This window comes from Triturus cristatus, chromosome 1_2 (assembly GCF_964204655.1).
Source record: "Triturus cristatus chromosome 1_2, aTriCri1.1, whole genome shotgun sequence".
In the NCBI taxonomy this organism is placed as follows: domain Eukaryota; kingdom Metazoa; phylum Chordata; class Amphibia; order Caudata; family Salamandridae; genus Triturus; species Triturus cristatus.
Window position 1 is genome coordinate 1,001,641,990 of NC_140580.1, and position 26,481 is coordinate 1,001,668,470.

General features: G+C 45.3%; 1 protein-coding gene across 1 annotated transcript in view; it reads left to right on the forward strand.

The window, feature by feature from the left end:
• Window positions 1-26,481, forward strand: part of LOC146868574 (ficolin-1-like) — a 405,133-nt gene that overhangs the window by 271,049 nt on the left and 107,603 nt on the right. The window contains exon 7 of the mRNA XM_085611408.1: window positions 22,250-22,379. Coding sequence (XP_085467534.1) covers window positions 22,250-22,379 — 130 coding nt within the window. The remainder of the gene's footprint in view (window positions 1-22,249; window positions 22,380-26,481) is intronic.

Sequence of the window (26,481 nt, forward strand, 5' to 3'; positions counted from 1 at the left end):
GGCAATCATTGATTGTGTTCTTCTTTTGGAGATTTTTATTCTGTTTATGATCTATCGCATTAAGTTGGCCCATAGGTTTGGATTTGGATTAGTCCCTATGTATTTTTACAACCTCGTAATGAGGTGCTTGTACATTCAGTTGTTTTTGGCTTTGTAATAAACCCACTAAATTGGAATCTGGAGTTTGTAGTTCTTCAGAGCCACAGCCTCTGCAAATGGTGATCTTGTTTAATGGTTGGTTTCTCCCCTCTACACTTCTCAGCAGGCAACAAAGATTCATCGACCCTGAGTTCCATAGTAACTTTTCTAGAGGAACTCAACCCTTTTTCAGGCAAATTGTAACGGCGAAGGCTCTGTGAAAAAGGGGAGATTAAAATTTGTTGGTCTGTTCCTGGTCAGTGAAGTACAGAAAAATGTTGTGGTGCTTGATTTTGGTGGTGTATGGAATGTCCACCTTGATGAGTTGCAAAGGGAAGAGCAGTCCAGCTGACGTGGATAGAATACAACTTCCTATGTGTCGTCGTGACTATAATCCTGAAAGACTTTCAAGGGAATTCAAAACGAAGCCATTCTAGCATAATGATTTCTTAATGTAAATTCTTATGAGGATAGTTTCCAACTAAATTTTATGCTGAATTTCTGAGTTTCCTTTTAGGTTAAGTGCCTGGCTTTTTGGCTTAGCATTCAATTGTATGTTTTTCAAATAATTGTAATTATATATGTTTTGCTGAATAATTTATTAATTTTTGTCGTTTTTCCTATTTGTTGTTTTTACTTGTTTTATTGAGGGTAAATTATGTGCTATGACATCAGGTGCTTATCTCGTGTTGCCATCTGGCTCGAGATACAACACATGGCAACTCGTACTATGGAATGTGACATGGGTTCTGAGTTGGAAGGGTGGACAGTTGAGCTAATTGGAACGGCGGAGACTGGAGCGTATTGGTGGTTACCTGTTGTGAATAAAGCTGTATTCACACTTGTCTTTACTTGACGCATATATTCAGACTCATGCAGGCAACACAAGATACTTTAATGGCACAAATTTATTAGGAAATTTTAAAGGGGCCAAGATTAACAAACTGATGATTTTCTAATGAATTGTGTAACTCAGCTTGGCATGATCATTGACTGGTTTGCTCACAAGGTATTTAGGAGAAAATGAACTCATGTATCAGAATATGCTTTTTAGGTCTCAGCAATATACAATTTTAGCTGTCTGTTGGCTAAACGTATTGATTCAGATACATTACATATGCCTTGACTGGGCTTATGGTCAGCACCCTGCTCATGATTGGATGGCTTCTTATCACATTTCCCTGCTTCTCATTCAATGACTTTCCCTACCATTCTTGTGCTTGTCCTACTCAGGAGCATTGAGATCTATCAGTGTTCTGATTGGATGAGGTATCCTTCTACTGTTAATGTCAAGCCTTGTGCTGCAGTGCACTGTCAGGCCTATTTTCTATCTATCTCCCTGCTCCCATCCTTTCGTCACTTCTTAGTCCTTCCTTTGTCAGACCCTTTTTTAGGGTCAATCCTGCAAGAGCATGCACTAGCGTATGCATCTCTCTTGCAAAACAATTTTGTTAACAAAAAGGGCTTGGACCCTGCACGTTAGTTAACATTGGTTGGCTTGCGTGGCACTCTTCTTTACAGCCTTGTCATTTGTCAAGGCAGGCCTGCCATCATTTCCATTTTTCTCTGTGGAGCATGGATCAAGCACTGATTGATTCAACTTGATCAGTGCCCACCTGCTGCTCCAGACGTGATTGAGGTACTATTTTGTTCTGTTTAACTTTCAGTGACCTGCAAACAGAAGCCATGTGACTGGTAAAATGGTGCCCAGTAGGACAAACAAAATTACAAAAATGCATTTTCTATAGTTAACTTTCTATTATTTTGCCAAGTCTTCTTTTGTTTTTGCTCATGGGCGCTGTTCTCAAAAGATGAAGATTATCATATTGTAAAGCGGAATTGTTTCTTTCTTGTGTGTCATTTCTGAAAAGATGCTTTAACACATAAACGTGCGGTACACCCCAATCCACCACAGTCCAATCCGCCCCACTCCAATCCATGCCAATCCACCCCAACTCATCTCACATCAATCCACCCCAGTCCAATCCAATCCAACCCACTTCAATACAGGCCACTCACCCCAATCCAAACCACTCCAATCTACCACACTCCAACCCACCCCACTCTAATCTGCCCCCCTCCAATTTTCCCCCCTCTAATCCAAAACATTCTGCCCCACTTCAATCCAAAACAATCTGCCGCACTCCAAACAAAAAAAGTCTGCTCCACTCCAATCTAAAACAATCTGGCCCACTTCAATCTGCCCCACTTCAAATTGCCCCACTCCAATCTGTCCCACTCCAATGCAAAACAGTCTGCCCCACTCCAATCTGCTCCAATCCAAACCAAAACAATGTGCCCCATTCCAATCCAAAATAATCCGCCTCACTCAATCCAAAACATTCTGCTCCAATCAAATCTAAAACAAGCTAGCCCACTCCAATCCGCCCCACTCCAATCTGCCCAACTGCTTCACTCTAATCTATCCCTCTCTAATCTGCCCCACTCCAATCCACAACAATTTACCCCACTTCAATACACCCTACTCTAGTCCACAACAATCTGCCCCACTCCAATCCAAAACACTTTGCCCCACTCCAATCAAACCCACTCCAATGCATTACAGTAAACAGTCTGCCCCCACTCTTATTCACCCCATTCAAATCTGCCCCACTCCAATCCAAACAAATCTACCCCACACCAATTTACCTCACTCCAATCCACCCCACTCAATTTACACCTCTCCAATCCAATCCACATCACCCCACTCCATCCCAAATCACCCCACTCCAATGCACCACAATCCATCACACATCAATCCAATCCAGCCCAGTCCAATCTACTTCAATGCAATCTACCTCACCTCCCCAATCAAATCCACCCCATTCCCTCCACAATCCACCCCACTCTCCACCCCACTTTCCACCGACTGCAATCCAATCTACTCCACTCCAATCCTCCCCACTGCATGCCAGTCCAATTCACCCCACTCTACTACAATCCACCCCACTCTATTCCTATCCACCCCACTCTACCCCAGTTCAATCCACCCCACCCTATTTCAGTCTACCCCACTCAATCCAATCCATCCAGCCCCTCATACTCCAATCCACCCCACTCCAATCCAATCCATCCCACCCCACTCCAGTCCAATCCACCCCACTTCAATCCAATCTACCGCACTCCAATCCAACCCCTCCAGTCCAGTCCAATCCACACCCCTCCACTCCACTATAATTCACCCCGCTCCAAACCACCCTACTTTAATCAATGCAATCCACCCCACCCAACTCCAAAACAATCTTATCTACCCCACCCCACTCCAATCTACCCCAATGCAATCCGCCTACCCATTTCAACCCACCCCACTCCAATCCAATGTACCCCATCCAGTCCACCTACTCCAATCAACCCCACTCCACTCAATCCAACCTACTCTACTACAAACTAATCCACCCCAATCTACTCCAATCCAATATACCTCACCACCTCTATCCACTCCAACCCACTCCACCCTATTCCACCCCACTCCACTCTACGACACTGCACTTTAGGACACTCTCTGCCCCTGAACCACTGAAATCTACTCCCCTCTATTCCCCCTACACCACAACACGCTACTCAAGCAAATCTACTCTACTTCCCCACTCCACTCTAGGACACTATGCCACTAACTTTTAGTAATGCTGAACAGCAGCCACACTAGTGTAAAACATGGCCAAACCTCATTTGAAAAGCCAACAGCTCTAGTAAAGGCTAGACCTATTGGCTTTGCCAATGCATGTTAGGTCTGGCGGTAACAAATACCTTTTATTTTTAGATTAAAAAAAAAAATGCATACATATGTATACGTGCTTTCAGTCATCCTTCCTCCATTGGTCTTGTGTAACACCTTTCATGCACGTTTTTGTTCTGCGCACTACAGTAAACAGTATAGGACAATGGGGCAGCCCTCTTCAGGCAGTGGCCGCCCTCTCTATGAGTGACTGCATTTTGCCTGTGCACCATGTGATCATCCCCACATTAAGAAGTGCATTTCAGTGCTAGGGCTCGGAGTGCAAAAGTTTCCTTTTCAAGATACTTTTTTGGCAGCTCGCCCTCCCAGACACTTCCTGGCTCCGCGTGAAGCTTCTATCATGCATTAGATGTACAACGAAGTGTGTATGGGTAATTTGAGTGTATATAAAAATAATCTTTTCTTATGTCTGTTAACTAGGTTCATCACGGAAATATTCCTTTCTACATTCTTGTTTTGACACAAGCATTTTGAGGCTGCACAATTTTTCACATTCTCGACACCTCCTTGCTGATGATGAGATACAAACAGATCTCAGCAGACACCGTATTCTGCCTTTGTCACCTTGAAATACACTCTTTCATGATCGGAGCCAGTAGGGTGGAAGTCGAACAGAAAATAGGCCCTGGAACTGACATAAAAGCGGCCCCCACTAGCGAATTTGGGGCCTACGATTGCAAATCGGGGCAGTATTGAATATGGAAAGCGACGCTGTAGAGGTGTTTTGCAAGGTTGTCGGTGACTGCATGTATTTCTGCTGCGGCAGGCAACGTTTGCAGTAATATCAGAGACACCGACAGTTAAAACCAGCCCACCAAACCACAAAGCAGGTCCACAAACATCCCAAACAAGCATTGGCATAGCCAATAGGTCTCGCTTTTGGGGCCTTATAAGTGTTTAGCCAGAGTTATTGACTTTGCCAATGTCTTCAAGCTGTGCTGTAGAGAAGTCTGGCTGCTGTGCAGCATGCTGAAAAGTTATATTAAAAAAGTGTCAGAAGCATTTTTGTTACCTTATATAAACAAGAAGACATTATGTACAACTGAACGATCATATTAAAAAAGTATTTACAATAAAACATTTCCTCAGTTTTCTTTTGTTCTTGCAATGCTGGCAACTTCTTTCTGCCTATTCCAATGGTTGTTTGTTAAAGCTTTTTTTTGAGGGGGCATAAACAATCGGAGGGTGAAGGTTGGGAACTAGTACCTGTATTATAACACTAGCAGCGGCCAGACACTAGGGGAGAATCAACAGATGCCACATTCCGAGAGCAGGCTGAGGTGGTGCTGAGTGATGCTGTGGTGGTGCTGAGTGATGCTGTGGTGGCGCTGAGTGATACTGTGGTGGTAGGGATGGTGGTGGTGGTGACTGGTGCGGTGACGATGCAGAGGTGATGCTGAATGATACTCAGGTCTTGCTGAGTGATGATGATGTGGTGGTGTACTAGTGCAAAGGCGATGCTGAGTGATACTGATGTGATGCTGAGTGATGCTGTGGTGGCGCTGAGTGATGCTGTGGTGGTGCTGAGTGATGCTGTGGTGGCACTGAGTGATGCTGTGTTGGCCCTGAGTGATACTGTGGTGGTGCTGAGTGATGCTGTTGTGGTGCTGAGTGATGCTGTGGTGATGCTGAGTGATGCTGTGGTTGTGCTGAGTGATGCTGTGGTGGCGCTGAGTGATGCTATAGTGGTGCTGAGTGATGCTGTGGTGGTGTTGAATGATATTGTTGTGTCACTGAGTGATGCTGTGGTGGCACTGAGTGATGCTGTGGTGGTGCTGAGTAATGCTGTGGGGGTGCTCAGTGATATTGTTGTGGCACTGAGTGATGCTGTGGTGGCCCTGAGTGATGCTGCGGTGGTGCTGAGTGATGCTGTGGTTGTGCTGAGTGATGCTGTGGTGGCCCTGAGTGATACTGTGGTGGCCCTGAGTGATGCTGTGGTAGTGCTGAGTGATGCTGTGGTGGCGCTGAGGGCTGCTGTCGTGGCGCTGAGTGATGCTGTGGTGGGTCTGAGTGATGGTGTGGTGGCTCTGAGTGATGCTGTGGTGGCCCTGAGTGATGCTGTGACAGCCCTGAGTGATGCTGTGGTGGCCCTGAGTGATGCTGCGGTGGTGCTGAGTGATGCTGCGGTGGCCCTGAGTGATGCTGTGGTGGCCCTGAGTGATGCTGTGGTGGCCCTGAGTGATGCTGTGGTGATGCTGAGTGATGCCTTTGTGGCGCTGAGTGATGCTGTTGTGGCGCTGAGTGATGCTGTGGTGGCGCTGAGTGATGCTGCGGTGGCGCCAAGTGATGCTGTGGTGGTGCAGAGTGAAGCTGTGGTGGCGCTGAGTGATGCTGTGGTGGCCCTGAGTGATGCTGTGGTGGCGCTGAATGATGCTGTGGTGGCGCTGAGTGATGCTGTGGTGACCCTGAGTGATGCTGTGATGGCGCTGAGTGATGCAACAAAAGCGTAATTTGTTTTAAAACTGAAGTGCGCTTCCTGTTGATTACACTTTCCGAATAAATCTCCAAGGCTGTTGTGTTGAGTAAATCTCTCTCCAACAGCTCGTGTTTTTTAACCTGGCCTTCCCAATACAGTTGTAAAATTAAAAAAACACGGACAACGCACATCGTACAGTCTTTCTACAGGTTATGCGAGTGGTAAGCAAAACACTGAAAATAATACGCTAAGCCAGCATTGACCGGGACATTCCGGGAGCAATGTCTGGAATGTGGTAGCACCCCGCCCTCTTCCCCTCCCCCGCAGCCTGCCCAATGAACATAACACATCCACCCAACATCTACATTTGTTTACTGCGATGAAGTCCTTGGGTCAGCGATAAGGGTCTGCCAAATCAGAGCTGCAGGCGTGACTCGCCAACAATGCAGCACACACACATAGCAATCACAGTACATCAACATTGATGACAATGTGGTACAAAGTGCAACCCTTACACCACAGGACAGAGGACACAACTGGTGCCGCTCGTGCGTAGAAACTGTCCAATCACATCTGGCATTGCATGACACTGTGAGATGATAATGTACGAGTACAACAATACATCCGTCATGTAGTCCAAATTTCTACTGTCTCCCATCAAATAGCCAGCTTCACCAAAACAGTCACAATGTACATTGTCATGCAGTCTGAATGTAAACATCTACAATGCGTCAACATACATGGAACACACTGTTAACCTGCATCTCCCCTTTACATTCAAGAGGGACAATCAACATCTCATGCAGAGCAGTCCACACATCTCTTCAGTGACGATGACGAGGACACCCTGCACATTTGCTCAGACACCCTCCAACGGCTTGTGGACAGCCTCTGCACCACACCTCCAGGAGCAGGCCAGACCAGCTGCATCGCGGTGACCCCGCATCCTCCACAGACCACACAGCAGGAAGCACACACCACCACGACTGGCTCCCAGGACCCCCAAGACCAACACATGGAATTCCAACGATGTGTGTTAGGGTGCCAATGAGCAGATGGCTGATCAGCTGCGGGTGGGGTTCGACCTCATGGCAGCCAAACTTGATGCCATTTGTGGGTGTCTGAGTCCCATCAGGAACCACTTACAGTCCCTAACGGACACCCACTGTCCGCACCATGCTCACCAACAATCCTTGGCTGACATCGCTGGGGCCATTACTCAGATACAAGAACTGTCTAGTCAGACAGGCACCAGCAATTACAGCACAGAGTTGGCACAGATGCGGAGGACAATGGAGACCATGGAGCCGATGCAGCCTGGAAGTATAGCTGCCACGGCTGAACTCCAGCGAAATGTAGCTGGGATCTTCCATGCCTTTCAGATCCTCATCTTGCCATAGTTGCCACTGAGCCTGTACCAGATGACTGCTGCAGGAACCTCGACACACACATCTCCTCCCCCTGACGTGTCAGTGGCAAACAGTGATGCAGCCCTATCACCTTCGCACCCTGATGTGTCAGTGGTACACAGTGATGCAGCCATAACACCATCACACACACCTGACACACCGGACACAGAAGACGTCTCAGAGGAGTAAGATGTGGAAGGCAATGGCTGTGTGAGGAAGCAGGTAGTAGCATCCGTCCCCACCATCTGGCCTGTCCCTGCCTGGTTCAGCCCTCTGCATCATGCCCTGGAACAACACATCCCACTGTCCCCCGAAACATTCACCTGGACCCCGACATGGACTGCCATATCTGCTCTGTTACCAATGACACAGCAATCCGGCTACGGACTGAACTCTTCCTCTTCCGATTAACTGTGCACTCCCTCAAGGACTCTGGTTGGCCCACCACTGGGCAACAATTTTATGTGGGCTTGAACTGGCCATGTACTGCTCCACCTCCGACACTCCCCGGAATGTAAATAAAACATTCCAAATCACACAGATGTATCATGTCTATGTTCACTCACGTATAAAAGTTTGGATGAATGTAGGGACATTGATTGCACTAAAAGGTACACCCTGGTAAATGTCATCAATGCGCATGTTTGACCCTGACCCATATGGCCAATGAGATGACTTTGAAGATTTGAACTCACTGTGGCCTCATTACACATGAACAACAATCTTGTTACCCCCGAACATAGCCCCACGTCCATGTATTAAATAGGGCAGTGTGTAGAAATGTCAAAGTCGGTAGCAGCCCTGAAGTGGCGTCCCCCTTCACATGTGACAACAGAACATCTCTTCGCATACCTACTCACACACATCTGTGTGGACACAGTCTGTTTTGATGGATAACCTTGATCTACATGGCAAGAAGTTGGACACCATACTCACATTGCTGGAGACACGTAAGAGCACAGGTCTGCCAGCAACTATCCCAACCACAATGTCTGGCTCACAGAGGTGGAGCTGTCAATAGGGACTCACCCCCAATTTACAAGTGTCAGTCAATCCCTCCCTGTGTATGGACACTGCACATGGAGGCACACGATTTGACATTATAATCAACACTCATCACAGTTGTACACTAGTGAAGTTGCGTAGACTTTACTAGCATGTGCGTATCAGTACGGGCAAGGCAAGGGCCACAACATGCAGACCAATGTTTAAGACACTTACAGGCAGCTTAGGAACATGTCGAGGTGCAAGAAGTGGGGTGGCAAAAATGAACACAAATCATGACGGTTGTCAATGGTCTCAGCCCACCTTGCCTTGCTGGACGAGTCATGTGATGTTTGGCGTCTGCACATTGCCCCGTGTCAGGGAACACGACTCACAGCCCATGGGATCTGCATTGTGTTGTACCACCGTACTGGGCCGACTGTGTGCTCTGCTGACAGTGAGCAGATGAAAGGGTCCTACAAGGTCACATGTCGTAGTACATTGCCATGTGTGTACTCTCCCCCCAGCAGTTTCTCTGATTTTGGAACGTTGACAAATGACGCTGTGCAGCTCCGCCCATGGGACTGTATCACCTTGCACAGGTGTGTGTACACATGCGTACGTCCAAGCACATACAATCTGAGTCCAGGCGAAGGCAGACATGTCCATTGTTGTGGTGGGAAATGTGACCATTCCTCAAAGATGCTACAAGGTGTGGGGACCAGTGCTGTGGGTGACAATCAGTTGTAGCTGCAGGAACGTAGTCAGTTGTCCATGAATGCGAGTGCAGCTTCATGGGCAATCTGTTCCAAGAGTACAGCTGTGCTCCGTCCACGTCGTTAAACCATTCCGCAACACAGCCCAAAGGGGAGCGCCTCGATGTGGTCACTGCGCACTAGGAGTTGTGCAATCCTCCATGGCCAACTGCCTGCACATTCGCCACATAGCAAGGCATCCCATGCATGGGTATCACTGTTACACTACTGTTCGTGGGCCAACAGGGGGTGCACACACAAGTCATAATCCAGTTTAGCTACCGTTGTGTTGGATAGGCAGACATCCATGGGCCACTCGAATGTGCATGTTCGACAGTGGAACCAGGGCTGGAAGCAGGTGACCTACGCAAAACGGAAACGCAGACGGAAACTAATGCGCAACATTGCCAGTGACAGTGATCCCAACAGATGCAGCATTCGTGCACGGTACAGTTCCACATGACAGGGGTTGTGCATGTGCCCGGGATTGCCAGCCATTTCCTTTGTTGGTCTCGTAGCACCGGCACTCTTCTGACAGGCGGCAGTTATGTGGATGATATGCCACTGCTCGGAGCAATGAGTCGTATTTGTGTGCAATGTTTGGACGTATGGGTTGTTTTTTACTTATGTGTCAAGGGCATCCCATGCCGGTGTAGCTCGAGCAGGGACAAGTGTGTGTGTGGTGTGTAGGCCTGGGCAAAAATTTCGTTCCGTTCGCGGAAATTGCGATAATTTGACATTTTTGCGTTCCGCGGAGAGCGCGAAAATGTCAAAAATTCCGGTTTCCGCAGCTTGGCGATAATTTGTTTCTTGCTCGCGCTGTAAAATAATACATTCTCGCGCGCGCGCGATCGCCTTACCTGAATCCCTGCGTTCGCCGACAAGTTTTCTTGATCCGGTCGCGTTCTCCATGAGATTTTGTATTGTTTTTAGCCATTTGCGCTGTCTCGCGACAGTTCGCGCCCGCAGTGACGTCATGCGTCGCGCGATCACGTCTTTCTTCTCGCGATCATGCACCGCGAGAACAACTCAAAACAAGATGGCCGCGCCCGCAAGCAACCACATGGGTAAGTTGGCGACCCGCAACCATGCAGAAAATCTCGCGAACATGCCGGAAAAAAACTTCCGCATCTTCGCGATATTTCTGCTTGTTTGCGATAATTTTAAACATTCTCGCGATAATTTGCGAAGGTTAATTCCGCAAATTCCGCCCACCCCTAGTGGTGTGGACACGTTGGTCATTCATTTGCGCAGTTCGTGATGTGGGAGTCATCAAGATCTGGTATGGTATCACTCGCAGAGAGTTGTCATGTATGAGACAAGAACCCGATTGCCCTTGCGCTCCTTGTACAATCTCTCTCTTCCTCTCTCTTCCTCTCTCTTTCTCGCTCTCTCTCCCTCTCCCTCTCCCTCTCTTACTCTCTATATCTCTATCTCTCTGTCTTTCTCTCTCTCTTTCTGTCCTTTGATGAGCGCATGACACACCTTCTTATCTAGAATTTTGTTTGGCAAGCTGTGACTTACAGATTGTCCTGAGAGGACCCGCCATGACTCTTCATGATGGTTGTTTTGTGTTTATTCTCCATGAAACTAATTATTTGGAAATTCTAAGATGAATGTATGATTCTCATTTTTCTGACCACACATGTATGTTAGGTGTTGTCATTGTGCGACATCAGGCATATTGTTTTGTTCATGATTTTGTAACGTTGATGAGACATATCTTTGTCCAGGGATGGTTGGGGGGTTCCCCGGAGTGGGGCCCCGGGGGTGGGGGGGGTGGCGTGGGGTCCTGGGGTTAGTGGCGGTGGGTTTTGTTGCCCTCTTGGGGCTCCGAGCTGCATGGTCAGTGGCTCCATGGCATCTGTTGTTCTTCATGTGTGGCTCTGGGCTGGGCTCCCTTCGATGGTGCAGGTTGTCGTCCGACTTTACACCAGGTCAGAGCAGGTGTTAAAATCCTGCTGCTAACGTGCCTTATCGCGTGTTTTGTGGTCTTTTCCCCTATCTAGCTGGTCATTGAGAATGTTGTGGAGTGGTGTTGTCACTGCTTTTTGCACGGGAACGCCTACTCTGCATATCATTAGCGTTAGTTGCCGGGGTCATCTGTGGCGATGATTTTTGCGACTGCTATCGTACGTAATCTGGTAATATGGGTGGTTAGCACAAGCTTGTGAATGGGGCGATACATTTATTGTGACTTTGGCTGCGATAAGGTGCCGATAACTCAGCGATAGATCCTTGAGAATATGCCCCTTAGTCCAGTTGGCTCAAGTTTACAGCGTCGGCAGGTAGCTCAGTTTTTGGCCGCAGGGCCAAGAATGATGCTTCTTTTTAAAAGAATGAACGGATAAGTAAAATGTTCTAGAGTGCAAAACAAATTGATGTATAACATTGTTTCATGGGCTGTAGTTGTGAAAATCACTGGTGCAACCCCTATAATCAAAGAGTTAGTTTGTAACACAGCAGATAGAACATTTGATGTATCTAGAATTTACAGCGCTGATTTTGACGAAAGGATATCTGGAAGGTGGAAATGTGGTGAGGATTTTATGTTTTTCACCTCCACAGTTTTAGAGTTTAGCTTGGAGTGCACAAAAGTGGCAGATTTCCCATTTGACCTATTTATAGTATATAGGACCAATGTGCCATGAATATGGCGGGCTGCAAATCCGTTGCTTTTTGACAAATTCCCTGCATTCATCAAACTCAAAATAAGGCTTTTATTTTCCTCCTGTTTCCCATAGAGAAAGCTTATCATGCTTGTGTTGCCGTCTCTTATTTCACTCCAGGCTTTCTCTGGAAGGTAGTGGTGATTATTATCAGAAGTTTTTCATTTAATTATTTTAGGTTTTGTAACACATTGGGTAGTCTGATGTGCTGCATGGCTAAACACTCATAAAGTCCCAAAGGTGAGACCTATTGGCTATGCAAATGCTTGTTTAAGTTGTTTTGGGATTTTCCTTTTGATGTTTTGACTTCATTACTGTTTTGGTACTGCATAAATATTGTACTCATTGCCTCTGAGTTAAGCTTGTGTGTTCAGTGCCACAGCTACCACGGGGTTGAGCTCAGTGTCAAGTCAAGTCATAATTTACTTTATTCAGCAGCTAAAAGCCATAAACGCAGACAGTTTTAAAAAGAGAACATTTTATCAGGGTACATTCAGTTAATTAAACCTAAATCACATAAATAAATAAAATAAGAGCAACTTTGCAGATCAATAAAAACGGCCAGTGTTATTGTTTCAGGGATCAAGTTTTAGACCAGAAGGGATACATTATGTAAAGTGCAACAGTGCTGAGCATAAAACCAATTGCTATAGGTATTATAACATAAAGTGCACATACTGACGCATAGTAAGGCCCTGAGCACAGCCTGGAGAAACAAGCTGACTACTGCAGAGGCAACTTTTTCCTGTGTCTAATGGCCCCTGTTAGGAAACTCGCCACCCCAAAGCAGACCATGGGAGAAGATAACATTTGCAGATGTAATAGTGCAGGCCTAACTTGGGCAAATTGACAATCTCTGAGCAGCGGAAGTATGTACTTTCTACACAAGGGGTCATGGTAAACACAAAAGAAGATGAAATATAGAGTGTCTTGCTCTGAGAAATTGTCACATGGGCAGGATTTTAGTGTGCCAGGTTCAGCATATCCTTAAGGAAAATCCAGTAGCCAGGGCATCAAGTTCAAACAGAATCGGGTCAGCACAAAGCGAATATACACTTTGCTAACAAGGAGTAGGTACGGTTGTATCTGTGGGCACAGGCTCAGTGTGGCAAACCTTCTCACAGAGGGCTTGGCTAACTTTTCTTTTCCCTGAGCCCCCTCTGTTTGTCCAGAAACTGCTGATTAATATCTCTGATGGCGACTTGGCCCAGGGCTCAGGTACAGGTCAGGACAGCCAAGCCATTTTGTCTGTTCCATTATGTATTTTAACCTCAAGCACGGTGCAGTCTGTGATTATAAGTTGATGTAAATTTGGAGTGGAACAGGCCCAGATTCTCAGACAACGCAGGAGTGGGGCTACCGCTATCTGGTCCGAGATATACCCCACCCCCAATAAATGCCAAACTGGCTGGTGGGACTGCAAGCAGTTTACGCATAAATTTGTGTCAGCCCCCTGGATGTCCTTCACATCCTTGTAGCCCCAGACATTACACCCATATGTGGCCATGGGCAGGGGGAGGTTTTGACCCCAATCTTTATGCGAAGTCCAAAGTGGCCCCTGCCGCTCTCACTAAAACATTCTTCTTGTGTGTTCTTTGTGCACACCAAGAGCCTTGTTCATCGAATAGTACCCCTAGATATGGAAAAGTGGGCACTTTAGTTAACTCAGCCCCCTTGCAGAAAAGCATAGCCTTGGCAGCCTTTCGGGAACCTATAGACATAGTGTGTGATTTAGTAAAATTTGTGGTCATGTCTAATGAGTCCATAAAAGCTATAAAACCATTTAAAAGTTGTTGAGGCCCACAGCATTTCTGGCAAGTAGGACCACTTTGTCTGCATACAGGAGTGCAGGTATCATCTTGGTACCAGTCCTGGGGATGTGAATCAAAAGTTGGTCGCATTCTCCTCGTGCAAGGAACTGTGGTCAATGTAGTGGCGACGGCGAGTACGGCTATGCCACGGTGTATGTAGAAAAGTATGTGTCGCATTAGCCATCCCTGGACACGTGTTTCGAGGTAGTTGCCTCTCGTCAGCAGGGAGCAGGTCAGTGTAAAGGGGTGCTGCGTGGACTGCCAAAATGTAATTAAAACAGGTAGAGTACCTCTCATGGCGCGCAGGTGCAGGTCCAAGGCTCGTCAGCCCGTTGGCTCAAGGGAGCCGTAATAAATGAATCAAAAGTTGGTCGCACTCTGCTCGTCACACCAGCAAGTTGCCCCAAGGAACTGTGGTCAATGTAGTGGCGACGGCGAGTACGCCTATGCCACGGTGTATGTAGAAAAGTATGTGTCGCATTAGCCATCCCTGGACACGTGTTTCGAGGTAGTTGCCTCTCGTCAGCAGGGAGCAGGTCAGTGTAAAGGGGTGCCGCGTGGACTGCCAAAATGTAATTAAAACAGGTAGAGTACCTCTCATGGCACGCAGGTGCAGGTCCAAGGCTCGTCAGCCCGTTGGCTCAAGGGAGCCGTAATAAATGAATCAAAAGTTGGTCGCACTCTGCTCGTCACACCAGCAAGTTGCCCCAAGGAACTGTGGTCAATGTAGTGGCGACGGCGAGTACGCCTATGCCACGGTGTATGTAGAAAAGTATGTGTCGCATTAGCCATCCCTGGACACGTGTTTTGAGGTAGTTGCCTCTCATCAGCAGGGAGCAGGTCAGTGTAAAGGGGTGCCGCGAGGACTGCCAAAATGTAATTAAAACAGGTAGAGTACCTCTCATGGCGCGCAGGTGCAGGTCCAAGGCTCGTCAGCCCGTTGGCTCAAGGGAGCCGTAATAAATGAATCAAAAGTTGGTCGCACTCTGCTCGTCACACCAGCAAGTTGCCCCAAGGAACTGTGGTCAATGTAGTGGCGACGGCGAGTACGCCTATGCCACGGTGTATGTAGAAAAGTATGTGTCGCATTAGCCATCCCTGGACACGTGTTTCGAGGTAGTTGCCTCTCGTCAGCAGGGAGCAGGTCAGTGTAAAGGGGTGCCGCGTGGACTACCAAAATGTAATTAAAACAGGTAGAGTACCTCTCATGGCGCGCAGGTCCAAGGCTCGTCAGCCCGTTGGCTCAAGGGAGCCGTAATAAATGAATCAAAAGTTGGTCGCACTCTGCTCGTCACACCAGCAAGTTGCCCCAAGGAACTTTGGTCAATGTAGTGGCGACGGCGAGTACGCCTATGCCACGGTGTATGTAGAAAAGTATGTGTCGCATTAGCCATCCCTGGACACGTGTTTCGAGGTAGTTGCCTCTCATCAGCAGGGAGCAGGTCAGTGTAAAGGGGTGCCGCAAGGACTGCCAAAATGTAATTAAAACAGGTAGAGTACCTCTCATGGCGCGCAGGTGCAGGTCCAAGGCTCGTCAGCCCGTTGGCTCAAGGGAGCCGTAATAAATAAATCAAAAGTTGGTCGCACTCTGCTCGTCACACCAGCAAGTTGCCCCAAGGAACTGTGGTCAATGTAGTGGCGACGGCGAGTACGCCTATGCCACGGTGTATGTAGAAAAGTATGTGTCGCATTAGCCATCCCTGGATACGTGTTTCGAGGTAGTTGCCTCTCGTCAGCAGGGAGCAGGTCAGTGTAAAGGGGTGCCGTGTGGACTGCCAAAATGTAATTAAAACAGGTAGAGTACCTCTCATGGCGCGCAGGTGCAGGTCCAAGGCTCGTCAGCCCGTTGGCTCAAGGGAGCCGTAATAAATGAATCAAAAGTTGGTCGCACTCTGCTCCTCACACCAGCAAGTTGCCCCAAGGAACTGTGGTCAGTGTAGTGGCGACGGCGAGTACGCCTATGCCACGGTGTATGTAGAAAAGTATGTGTCGCATTAGCCATCCCTGGACACGTGTTTCGAGGTAGTTGCCTCTCGTCAGCAGGGAGCAGGTCAGTGTAAAGGGGTGCCGCGTGGACTGCCAAAATGTAATTAAAACAGGTAGAGTACCTCTCATGGCACGCAGGTGCAGGTCCAAGGCTCGTCAGCCCGTTGGCTCAAGGGAGCCGTAATAAATGAATGGGGATGTCTTTGCATCTGGATATAAGAGAATCCCCTAACTTGTTAATATAAAGTAAAAACAGCAAGGGGACTAAGATGCACCCCTGTCAAACCCCTTTCCTGACTGCCCAGGAATCCTTAAGAACGCCATCTTCATTATATCTAACCACGGCCATTGTGTTTTCGTAGGCAGTTTATAAAAGCCACCAATTCTATATCTAGACCCATGTCACGTAAAATCAACCATAATTTCGGCCTATATACACAATCGAAGGTTGATGTCAAATCCGTAAAAGCCAAATTGAAAATTCCCTTCTTAGCAATAGTGTTCTTCCCAATCACTAGATGCAGGTTAAGGCATTGATCCAACGCCCTTTTACCCTGCCTCAAACCATACTGTGAATCAGAGATAACATTAAAATGATCAAGCCACACTGTTAGACGATCCAATATCACTTTCCCCATAATTTTAGCAGCAGTATCTAGAAACGAGATCGGTCTATAACAGGCGGGGTCAATCCGTGAACCCTTATTAAAAATGGTGATGATAGCTGCCATTTCCCATGAGGGAGGGAAGCCACAAGAACAGGCTGCATTAAAAACATGAACTAGTATTTTTGGCCAGACAGTGGGGTCGGCCTTATATAGGTCTGCAAGTACCCCGTCGGGACCGGGGGCCTTACCTCCGGATGTCACATTGATGGCTTTATAGACCTCGTCTACGCTGAAGTGGTGAGTAGTGCTAGCTAAACCAATAACCATTTGTCACCCAGGCTTTTCTAAATTAGTGCCGCTATAGATATTTCCAAATTGATGTACCCAGTGCTCAGCAGATATAGTACAGTCTATGTTACAGTTTGGCGTGTCGGAGAAAAAAGGGCTATTGACCACGGACCAGATTTTGGAGCTGTCGGCCAAGACACTTGCTTGACCAAGAGCCTCCCAAGCCTGCTCTCTTATCGGCTTCTTCCTCTCCACAACTGCGAACTTATAAGCCTCCCTAAGATTCCTGACTGATACTACATCCCTATGGTTTTATTTTAGAACCTGCATTAACTCCTTGTGGTCCGCAGAACATGAGTCATTAAGCCACCTCTAGATCTTTGGGCATCTTACCCTGCTCTCAATGGTTAAGTTAGATGCTACCTGCTTAGTTATTTTTTATAGCCTCTAGAATAGCTCTGTCATGCAAAATAGAGTCCATACATGCTTGGATCTCTGTGGCACAAAGAGAATACAGGTTGTCTAGGAAACCTTCCGAGAAAATCCTTTCCCACTTCAGCCTGCGTGCTTGATCTTTAGTGCTAATGTTTGTGTTAGAGATGTGGCTAACCGCCACCCCTTTTAGAGCGGCAGAAAAAGACAACTCCAGTGTAAGTGGATTATGTTCGCTATGGAAGTTCCAAGAGACGCTCAGGTTTTCCACAACCGGAGCTAATAGTGCTGAGAGCATGATGTAGTAGTAATACTAGGGCTGCCGCTTCCTGCATAGGTAGGGACCAAAGCGGACACGTCTGTTTGCTCTAAACAATGTAAATTATAGGCTAAGAGGAGACCTTCTATAGAAATGCCTGATGGTGTGTGGTCAAAGTGGTTTGTCGATGGAAAACGATCCTCCTGCTCCATCATGGAAATGCAGCTAAGACAGCATTGGTGAGTGTTAAAATCCCCTAAAATTAACGTGTCATGATAAGCCTGTCTGCCTTCCCCATAGTGTTCCAGAAATTCCTCTAAAGCTCATAACTTCTAGAGAAGGAATTATAACAATTAACAACTAGCAGGGTGGGAAGATTCTTTCTTACATGACAGTTCCACTGCTAGCACATGGAGTGATCAGCATTCTATCATTTTGGCTTTATAGGAAAGTTTAAGTGAAAACATTAAGAGAAGACCCCCCCCCCCCCCCCTTGCTCTTCCCATATTCAAGGAGGTAGCATATTTACAGAATGAGATAATGCGATCCAGAAAAAAAACTGTCGTTAGGCTCCCAAGTTTCTTGTAGGGCAATGATGTGGTGCGTTACAAGAAAACTTTCCCAAGACATATTACCATTTTTTGACCTAAGGCCGGCTATGTTCCACGAGAGTACTTTCGTACAAGGGACAGCAGAGCTGACAAATGTGGAGACAGAATTAGGGGGGTTGACAAGTGTTGGTTCAGGCATAGATGCAGGTAGGGTTAGCTCATTAGTGGCCTTGGATGGCAGTTTGTTGCCCTGCATCTTTTCTATCACCGGTATTAGTCAATCGTTTTCATCAAGGTCCTGTAGGCTGGCCAAGGGTTGGAAACGGTTGGTCAGAGGTAGAATTGTGCCCACATTTCTTATTTGGGCTGGCTTAACCGATTTAAAGGGCAACTGCTATTGAAGATTAATTAGGGGCTGCTTAAGGGGATAAAAAGACTATAAAGAAGCAGTCTTAATTGTAGTTTTGGTACTATTCCTATAATGGTATCCCACTAATGCTTTAGCCTGCGCAGGGTGCTTGAAATTAACAATTACCCATTCCCCCTCTATATTTTTTTCATGGTACTACGGCCGATCCATCCCACTCTTCTGGCCATGATAATGTCTGAAAATATATTTGGGCCATTAACCACATTGATATTACACCAGTGGGTGATCTTGAGGATAAGGTCCAGAGAAGTTTCCTTTATGCCTTGTAAAAGTAGGGCAACCCCCATTAAAACAGCAACTAGGGGAGCAGATTCAGCGGGCAGGTCGAGAGTACATTGATTTTCAGCTTTAGAGATTAGAGGGTGAGGCAGGATACATATAGGTAATGGGCCCTCTTTAGATGTTCGCTGCCCATCCATATGAACCGCCTGGGCTTTAGGGATCAACTCTCCCGGAGTGCAGTTATTTTTAGGTTTACAGGACACTTTCTCACCCACTAAGACTTGAGTTAAGTCTCGTCTCAATCCCTTCCAGCTTTAGTGTTATAGGTACTAAAAGATCTTTAGTCATTGACTCCAGTCTTACAAAAAGGGTATCCAATAACAATTTGAGGTTGGGCTTGGCTGGTTGTGGAGATTTTGTCCACAGAGACTTCCTCATGACTCTATTGCAGCCAGTTCACTTCCTCTTAGTAGGTGGACAATCCAAGATTAAGTCATCACCCACTGGCAGTGTGGCTGTGGAAATACATGTGGGCGTGACCAACTCAGCAGTTGGGGCCTCCTTTGGTACGGGCATGAATACAGGAGGGCTCAAGTCCCCCACTGTGTCCCCTATTGTCCCCAGCCCCTCTCCATTCTTAGCCACAGCGAAGCCCTGGGCAAATTTCTCGGTCTCCATAGAAAGCCTTCTCTCGATCAATGCCATCTCCTTCGTTATGACATTTGCCGCTCTAGGCAAAAAAGAATCTATGGTCGCTGCCATACTGCTTCCTGAGGGCCCCCCTTGGCCAACAGTCATTTTTCTTTTGCCCATAGAGTCACTGATCTTGTGTGTGCCACAGCACGGACCTCCTAAGGGGTCAGGGAAAATGGGTGGCACACTTCCTAGTCAAAGTTCTTAGGGGAGCTGAATGACAAAATACCAGGGAATCCAATCATAAAACACCAGTTATAAAAGAAATATACAAAGTACCTTATTCATGACCTTGGTGATGCAATTGAAGAAGCCGTGTCCTGGTGATCCCCAAACCGATGGATTCCAAGCTGAGACCAAGAAACCTGGCCCAGCCTCTTTCGGCAGCTGACAGGCGCAGGCACACCCATGCGCATCCTGCGCTGCGGGGCCTGTGCATGGGCTTTAGGCACCTCCGGGCACGGGTTGACAGTGGCAACGATGGCCACAAAGGCTCCTGGGCATGTAGGCAGACTGCCCCCTCCTTGCTGCTGCACAACACAGGCTCCTGTGCTGCGTGGCCCGTGCGTGGACTTTAAGCGCCTCCCGGCATAGGCTGACAGTGGCGGTGACGGCCGCAAAGGCAAAGGCTCCTGGGGCTTGTAGGCAGGCTGCCCCATCCTTGCTGCTGCACAATACAGGCTCAGTGACTTTAACAGTTTATCTTGATATGTATTGTATTTGTTGCTTACGGTAGGATTCCCCCCCCCCCTTAAATACATGTACCATATCAAATTTAAGAATTGACAATAAAGAAGATTTTTGCAAGCACGATTGAATTATGGTGGATTTATGATTGTGAATTAAGAAAACGAATATTTGTCCAATAATCTTGACTGTGGTAATGGATAAAAAGACCACACAAACCTGGCATTGTGCATAAGTATTGACAAAATGAATATGTTTCACTGCCAATACCTTTTGGCTTCTTCAATGCTTGTCTATAGCGGACATTGAGACAACAGTAAATGAGGTATTGTGTAAACATCTTAATAAAGCATATGAGTCCTTCGGTACCCCTCAATACTTGATAACATCTTTGATGATCTACCACGAAGGAGGATGTCTTAGTTCATGAATGCTTTTATTATCACTAAAAGTCATTAGGATTCAATGAAATAATATGAAACACAAATGTCCCTGCAGAGTATGTGGATAGCCTTACAAAGATATGGCTCATTTTCTATGCATTTTCCTGGTTTGACAGAGTTGGGAATTAGATTGTTTATGCCATTATACCAGTCCAAAGTGGTAAGAAAGTCAATGGGTGTTTGTAGTGCATCCTTCTATGTGAGAATATGCAATTAAGTATATTCCTAGTTGCTAGGTGGACGCAATCCAGTTTGTGGATTAATGTTTGTCGAAATATGGAATTTGTGGGTTTTAATATTGTTGAATAAGTTTAACCAGTCTGGTCAAAATATTTGAAGGGTATTGTGATAATTTTATTAATCCTCAATAAATGTACTTGACTTAACACTTCTCTTCACTTTTGCATCATCCTGATGCTTCAGTAGATTTCCCAAATAGTTTCTGGACTAATTTCAAGAACATAATGCCATGAGGAGGGAGGACCAGTGAGTCTTCTAAGGATCATGATTGCTACACTTCAACTTGTGTAGGCAAACCAGACCATTGGCGCGATCCTTTCATCATGGACTAAGTCAGTGAGAAAAAATATTAGATTTACAGCAAGATCATTTGAATGGACGGGCCCAATCTTAAGCTGTTTACAATCCAAAGTGTGAAAATGATTTATCGTGCCATGTGCCAAGACAACTTTGACATCCCCAAATTACCAGTTAAAATCTCCCAGGATTGTAACTTGGCTAGATACCAGAATGATCTATGATGGTGATGCCTCAACCTGCGAAGCAAAGGGAACATTGCAATCTGATGGTCATCAAAGAAAATGTAAGGGCAGCATGAATATAGGAGAAATGTCCAACAAAGTGTTTAGCTAGAGACAAATTTATCAGCATATTACTGATGGAGTAGAAAGTGATTCATGAGAGTCAAACCTAATATTGGTTGGTGAACCCAGTGCCCAGGAGCTGACGCCGAGGTACCTTCTTTGTAGAAAGACCTAGTGCCATCAAACTGACACTTATTTGAGGGGAAGAGGATATTGGACTACTGGTAGATTCATGAGAGCTTCGTTGTCATAGACTTCAAGTTGAAAAATTGGATTCACTGTCATTGTGCTCCATTGGTACCCAGGCAGAAGCAGCCACATCATCATTCAATTGACAGGTAGGTAAAGGAGAGAAGCAACAGGGAACGTCAGACAAACAAGCAGGAAGCTACTTGTAATTGTAATTAGCAGAACAGAAACATACCGAAGCTGATAAATTATATAATGATTTAAACTCGGGTCTGGTGGCTCAGTGGACTAATGTGTCCACTGCAGGAGCCTGTGTTCGACTTCATGGTCACAGGTTCAAATCCTAGTGGGTCCACTCGGCCTTTCATCCACCTGAAGTCGATAAAATGAGTACCGTTGTGTTAGGTAACAATAAACATCTCTTATTCAGCTCCAAGAGCTTTAGAAATACATATATTCTGTTAGCTCACTAGAATTAAAATTATAAACCAAGTAGGAGAAATATCAGGAAATAACAAAAACAAGCAGGCACTGAAAACAAAGGTGAATCAAGGCACCTTCCTGTTATGAAATAACTTACAAATTTGAACAGTAAACCATAACTTAATTAAATACTTTTAAAGCCAGCTTAAATAGGTAAAATTAGCAGCCGTTCAGTAGAAGGGATCCTAGCAATGGAATATTTAGTTATTGCCTGTATTCTTCTCTATGTTTTCCAGGTGTTCCAGAGACGCTGGGATGGCTCCGTAGATTTCTTTCGGGACTGGAAAGCATATAAGAAGGGCTTTGGCAGCCAGATGACAGAATTCTGGTTGGGCAACGACAATCTTCACTATCTAACAGCAAATGGTAATATATTTTTCATGTGTTTTGTGTTTAAATCAAACTTTCCCAATCCTAATATTGACACCCTATTAGAGTATATAATATTACTGGAGTGTGGGGGCGGGGGAGCTGAAAATGAAGCATGGCAAGAGGATAGAAATCTGGATATATAAGAAACTACTACTTAGTGATCATAAGAAACATAGGGCCCGATTCACAGAACTAACTTAAGACAAAATCCTAAACTTACTACCATTTTGGTATTCACAGAAGGCACTTACTCATTTTGGTATTCAGAGAAGGCACTTACTCATTTCGGTATTCACAGAAGTTAGGAGTCCTAACTTTAGGACTCCTAAATGCCTTCTGTGAATACCGAAAGTCTTAAAGTTAGGATTTTTCTCACTTTAGGAGTCCTAAAGTTAGGAGTCCTAACTTTACTACTCCTAAACTGAGAAAAATCCTAATTTTAAGGCTTTTGGTATTCACAGAAGGCATTTAGGAGTCCTAAAGTTAGGAGTCTTAACTTTACTACTACTAAATTGAGAAAAATACTAATTTTAAGACTTTCGTTATTCACAGAAGGCATTTAGGAGTCCTAAAGTTAGGAGTCCTAACCATACTACTACTAAACTGAGAAAAATCCTAATTTTAAGGCTTTCGGTATTCACAGAAGGCATTTAGGAGTCCTAAAGTTAGGAGTCCTAACTTTACTACTACTAAATTGTGAAAAATCCTAATTTTAAGACTTTCGGTATTCACAGAAGGCATTTAGGAGTCCTAAAGTTAGGAGTCCTAACTATACTACTACTAAACTGAGAAAAATCCTAATTTTAAGACTTTCGGTATTCACAGAAGGCATTTAGGAGTCCTAAAGTTAGGACTCCTAACTTCTGTGAATACCGAAATGAGTAAGTGCTTTCTGTGAATACCAAAATGAGTAAGTGCCTTCTGTGAATACCAAAATGGTAGTAAGTTTAGGATTTTGTCTTAAGTTAGTTCTGTGAATCGGGCCCTTAGAGTAGCTCAGAAGTGTATATATCAACAAAGCCAGAAAGAAAAGGTGAAAATTGATCATGCCAGATTCAGGACAAACCATTGCAATTTCGGTCATTGAGAGCCATCAGACGATCTGCGAGGAGGTGAGAAAAAGTGACTGTCTTGCAGAGAAACTCAATAAGGCATGTATTTCAAAAACTAACATTATGACATGCCACTTAATTGTGGTAAAAGAGCTTAGAAAAATAGTGTGTTACCAGAAGAAAAGTGGAAGGCCTGGTTAGATCTTTATATAAAGAGATAGACCTGAAGATTCAATCTCATTTGAATCCAAAACACTATCAAAAATAACATCTACTAGAACCATTATATGTAAATTAAACTTTAAGGTACCATTATTAGAATTACCAGGTGCATATCGGCAGCACAGTCAGTGGACGTTGCCTCATATGTGGGTCTGAAAAAGATATGAATAAAAGCACATTTTTTTAACGAGTATGAAATGTTTATGAGATCTTTTTCCAACTAGTACATTATGGGTCCCAGAGCCTCAACAGAATGTGGGAAGAATGAATTTTCAATGTCTTATCCCTCGGACACATAAAGAAAGAAATTGTGTTAGTCATGTCATGGCTTCTTTTTCAGTGCACTATAAGCCAGCAATTGTTGGACAGTTAGACAAAAGCATCTTTTGAAGCTTTCCCTGTAACCAAACAAACTATTAATCGGAGGATCATTGAAATGTTCCCAAAACCTGCATGAAGATTATTCTGAAGTCAAGTCTAGCATACACAATGGGACATGCAAGACAAGACAGTGTGCCCAGATACTCATTAATGGAGATGTTGAGCCAATAGAATCTAATTTGGTCACAGTTTTACTCAAACATTTGTAAAAAATAAAATGCCAAAGATGGGAAAATTGAAATAATGTCACCAACTTGAGAGTGAAATGAGAGCATCAGAGTATGTGACATCAGGCACAATGTTCATAATTAGTTAGACAAGATTTCTCGATATTTGGTGTTCTTACTGTAAATAATAGACAAGCGTCCAAAATTGGGGTGGACTTTGTCAGCCTAGAGCACGAGTGTGGTCACACCGCAGTAGCTGCACTGGTGCAACAATTGATATTGTATGGCAACCTGAATGACTGAAAGTACCACTAATGGCAGGGCTCACAAACAGATTGCATACATCTTTAGTGATCCCAAAAAGAAAATGTGTGATAAGAAAATAGATGAAGTGGAAAATGGGCACTGATAAAGTTGAATACACAACATAAACCCACATACCTATTTTCTATTACTGAGGAGTTTGGTGAAGCCAAATATCTTCCCTCAAAAGTATTTTGAGGATGAGGGAAAGTTTCTTTTAGTTATTATATTTCTGTTTATTGATTTTTTCCTTTATAATAATATGATGATACAGTCAGAGAAAAACACCAAATTATATGCATCTGACTACACTGATTTAAGGCCTGATTACAAATTTTGTTGGTCCTCCTGTCGGCCGGCAACTGCTGCGCCAACAGGAGGAGTGGCAAGCCCATAGTGCACCCGCCTGGATTACAAATATATTCCAGGTTGGGCGGTCAGTGCTGCGGAGGTCTCACAGTGGTGGTCTGTTAGGTTCATTGGAGAGCCTAACATGCAGACCTCCGCCGTGAGAGCGCCGACTGCACATTACTGCATGGTGTGGCATGCACCATGTCATGCATGCCACATCAAGCAGGAACTGGGGTGTAATTCCAGGGGGCATAACATATGCCCCTTCCGCATACACCCCTAGGCCTAGAAGCAGCAAGGGGCCCTGTTAGGGCTGCCTCAAATGCTTATCCATCACCCTTTTCATGGCGGGATCATCACCATGAAAAGAGCGGTGGAAAAGCAACTCGTAATATGCTCGGCGGAATACTGACCCAGACTGCCGCCCTGTGGGATCCTGGATCCCAGATCCCAGGAAAGGTGGTGGTCCTGTAGCAGTCCAACCACCACATTCAGAATACTATGGTCTGCAGTAGTGGCGGTGGTCAGACTGCCATCGCGAGTACGGAGTAGATAAGTCCTCAGAATGTCAGGTGAGCTAAAAAATGTTTAGCATTTCTCAAGTCTATACGGAGTAAATATACTACATTCAGTTACCTGAAGTTCAAAGGTCCACCATAATGATTATTGTGATTGGGCCCATAGTAATGCTAATCCACTAACAAGAATAGATAGTACTCAAATAGGCAAAAAGGAAGAAGAATTAGCAAAAGTCACAGCGGAAGAGAAGGGCTCCATGTTCAGCCATAGTCTCCACTATTATTCCACATTAGACCTTAGGTATTGAACGTGTTGGTACCACTTTTCAATGGAATTTTAGAAGGAGTAGAGCTCTCTTCATGGTGCGATGTGCTATATTTCATAAAGGAAACCACATGGGTCCCTGTAGCTACTGTGCGCTCTCATTGTTAAACATGGTAGGAAATATTTTAGTAGGACCTGGTTATTAGGTATTTGGTCAATATTTAGAGAAATAAATGATCCGCAACTTGATTATCGGTGGAATTTAAGAACATCAGAACATGGTCTCTGATATTTCTATTCAATTATGAAATACTTGATATTGACAGGAGAAATGCTATTTTTGATCATAATTAATAAAACAGTGGTAGGAGGGATTAAGGAAGAGGATCAGAGCTCAATGACCCTTTCAGATTATGTCCCAGACATATGCACATTCACTTAGCTTGGGCACTGGGGAGAAGCATAACAGTAAAGGTATGTTGTATCTGAATGGTGCCTTGTCAAAAAATCCTATAGTTCTACAAGATGTGCATCTGTATATGAAAAGTATAAATCTACTATAGATAATGGAGATGTGAGCACAGCTAGGCCCTTAGGTGGTGCAATGGGGGTATTTGTCTCTGATATCCTGAGACCCGTCCTAATATGATTCTGCGAGCTGAACTAAGTACAGTCACTTCAGTACTTGACAGTCAGTGGCAGTGATGGCTAACAGTTCAAGAAACCTACATAGGTTAGTATTGGGTACAACAGGCTCAAAAGTCCACAGAATCCCAACAGCACAATAATGTGTTTGGCCAGCCCAATGCTTTTCCCATAAAAAGAACAGCATTGTAT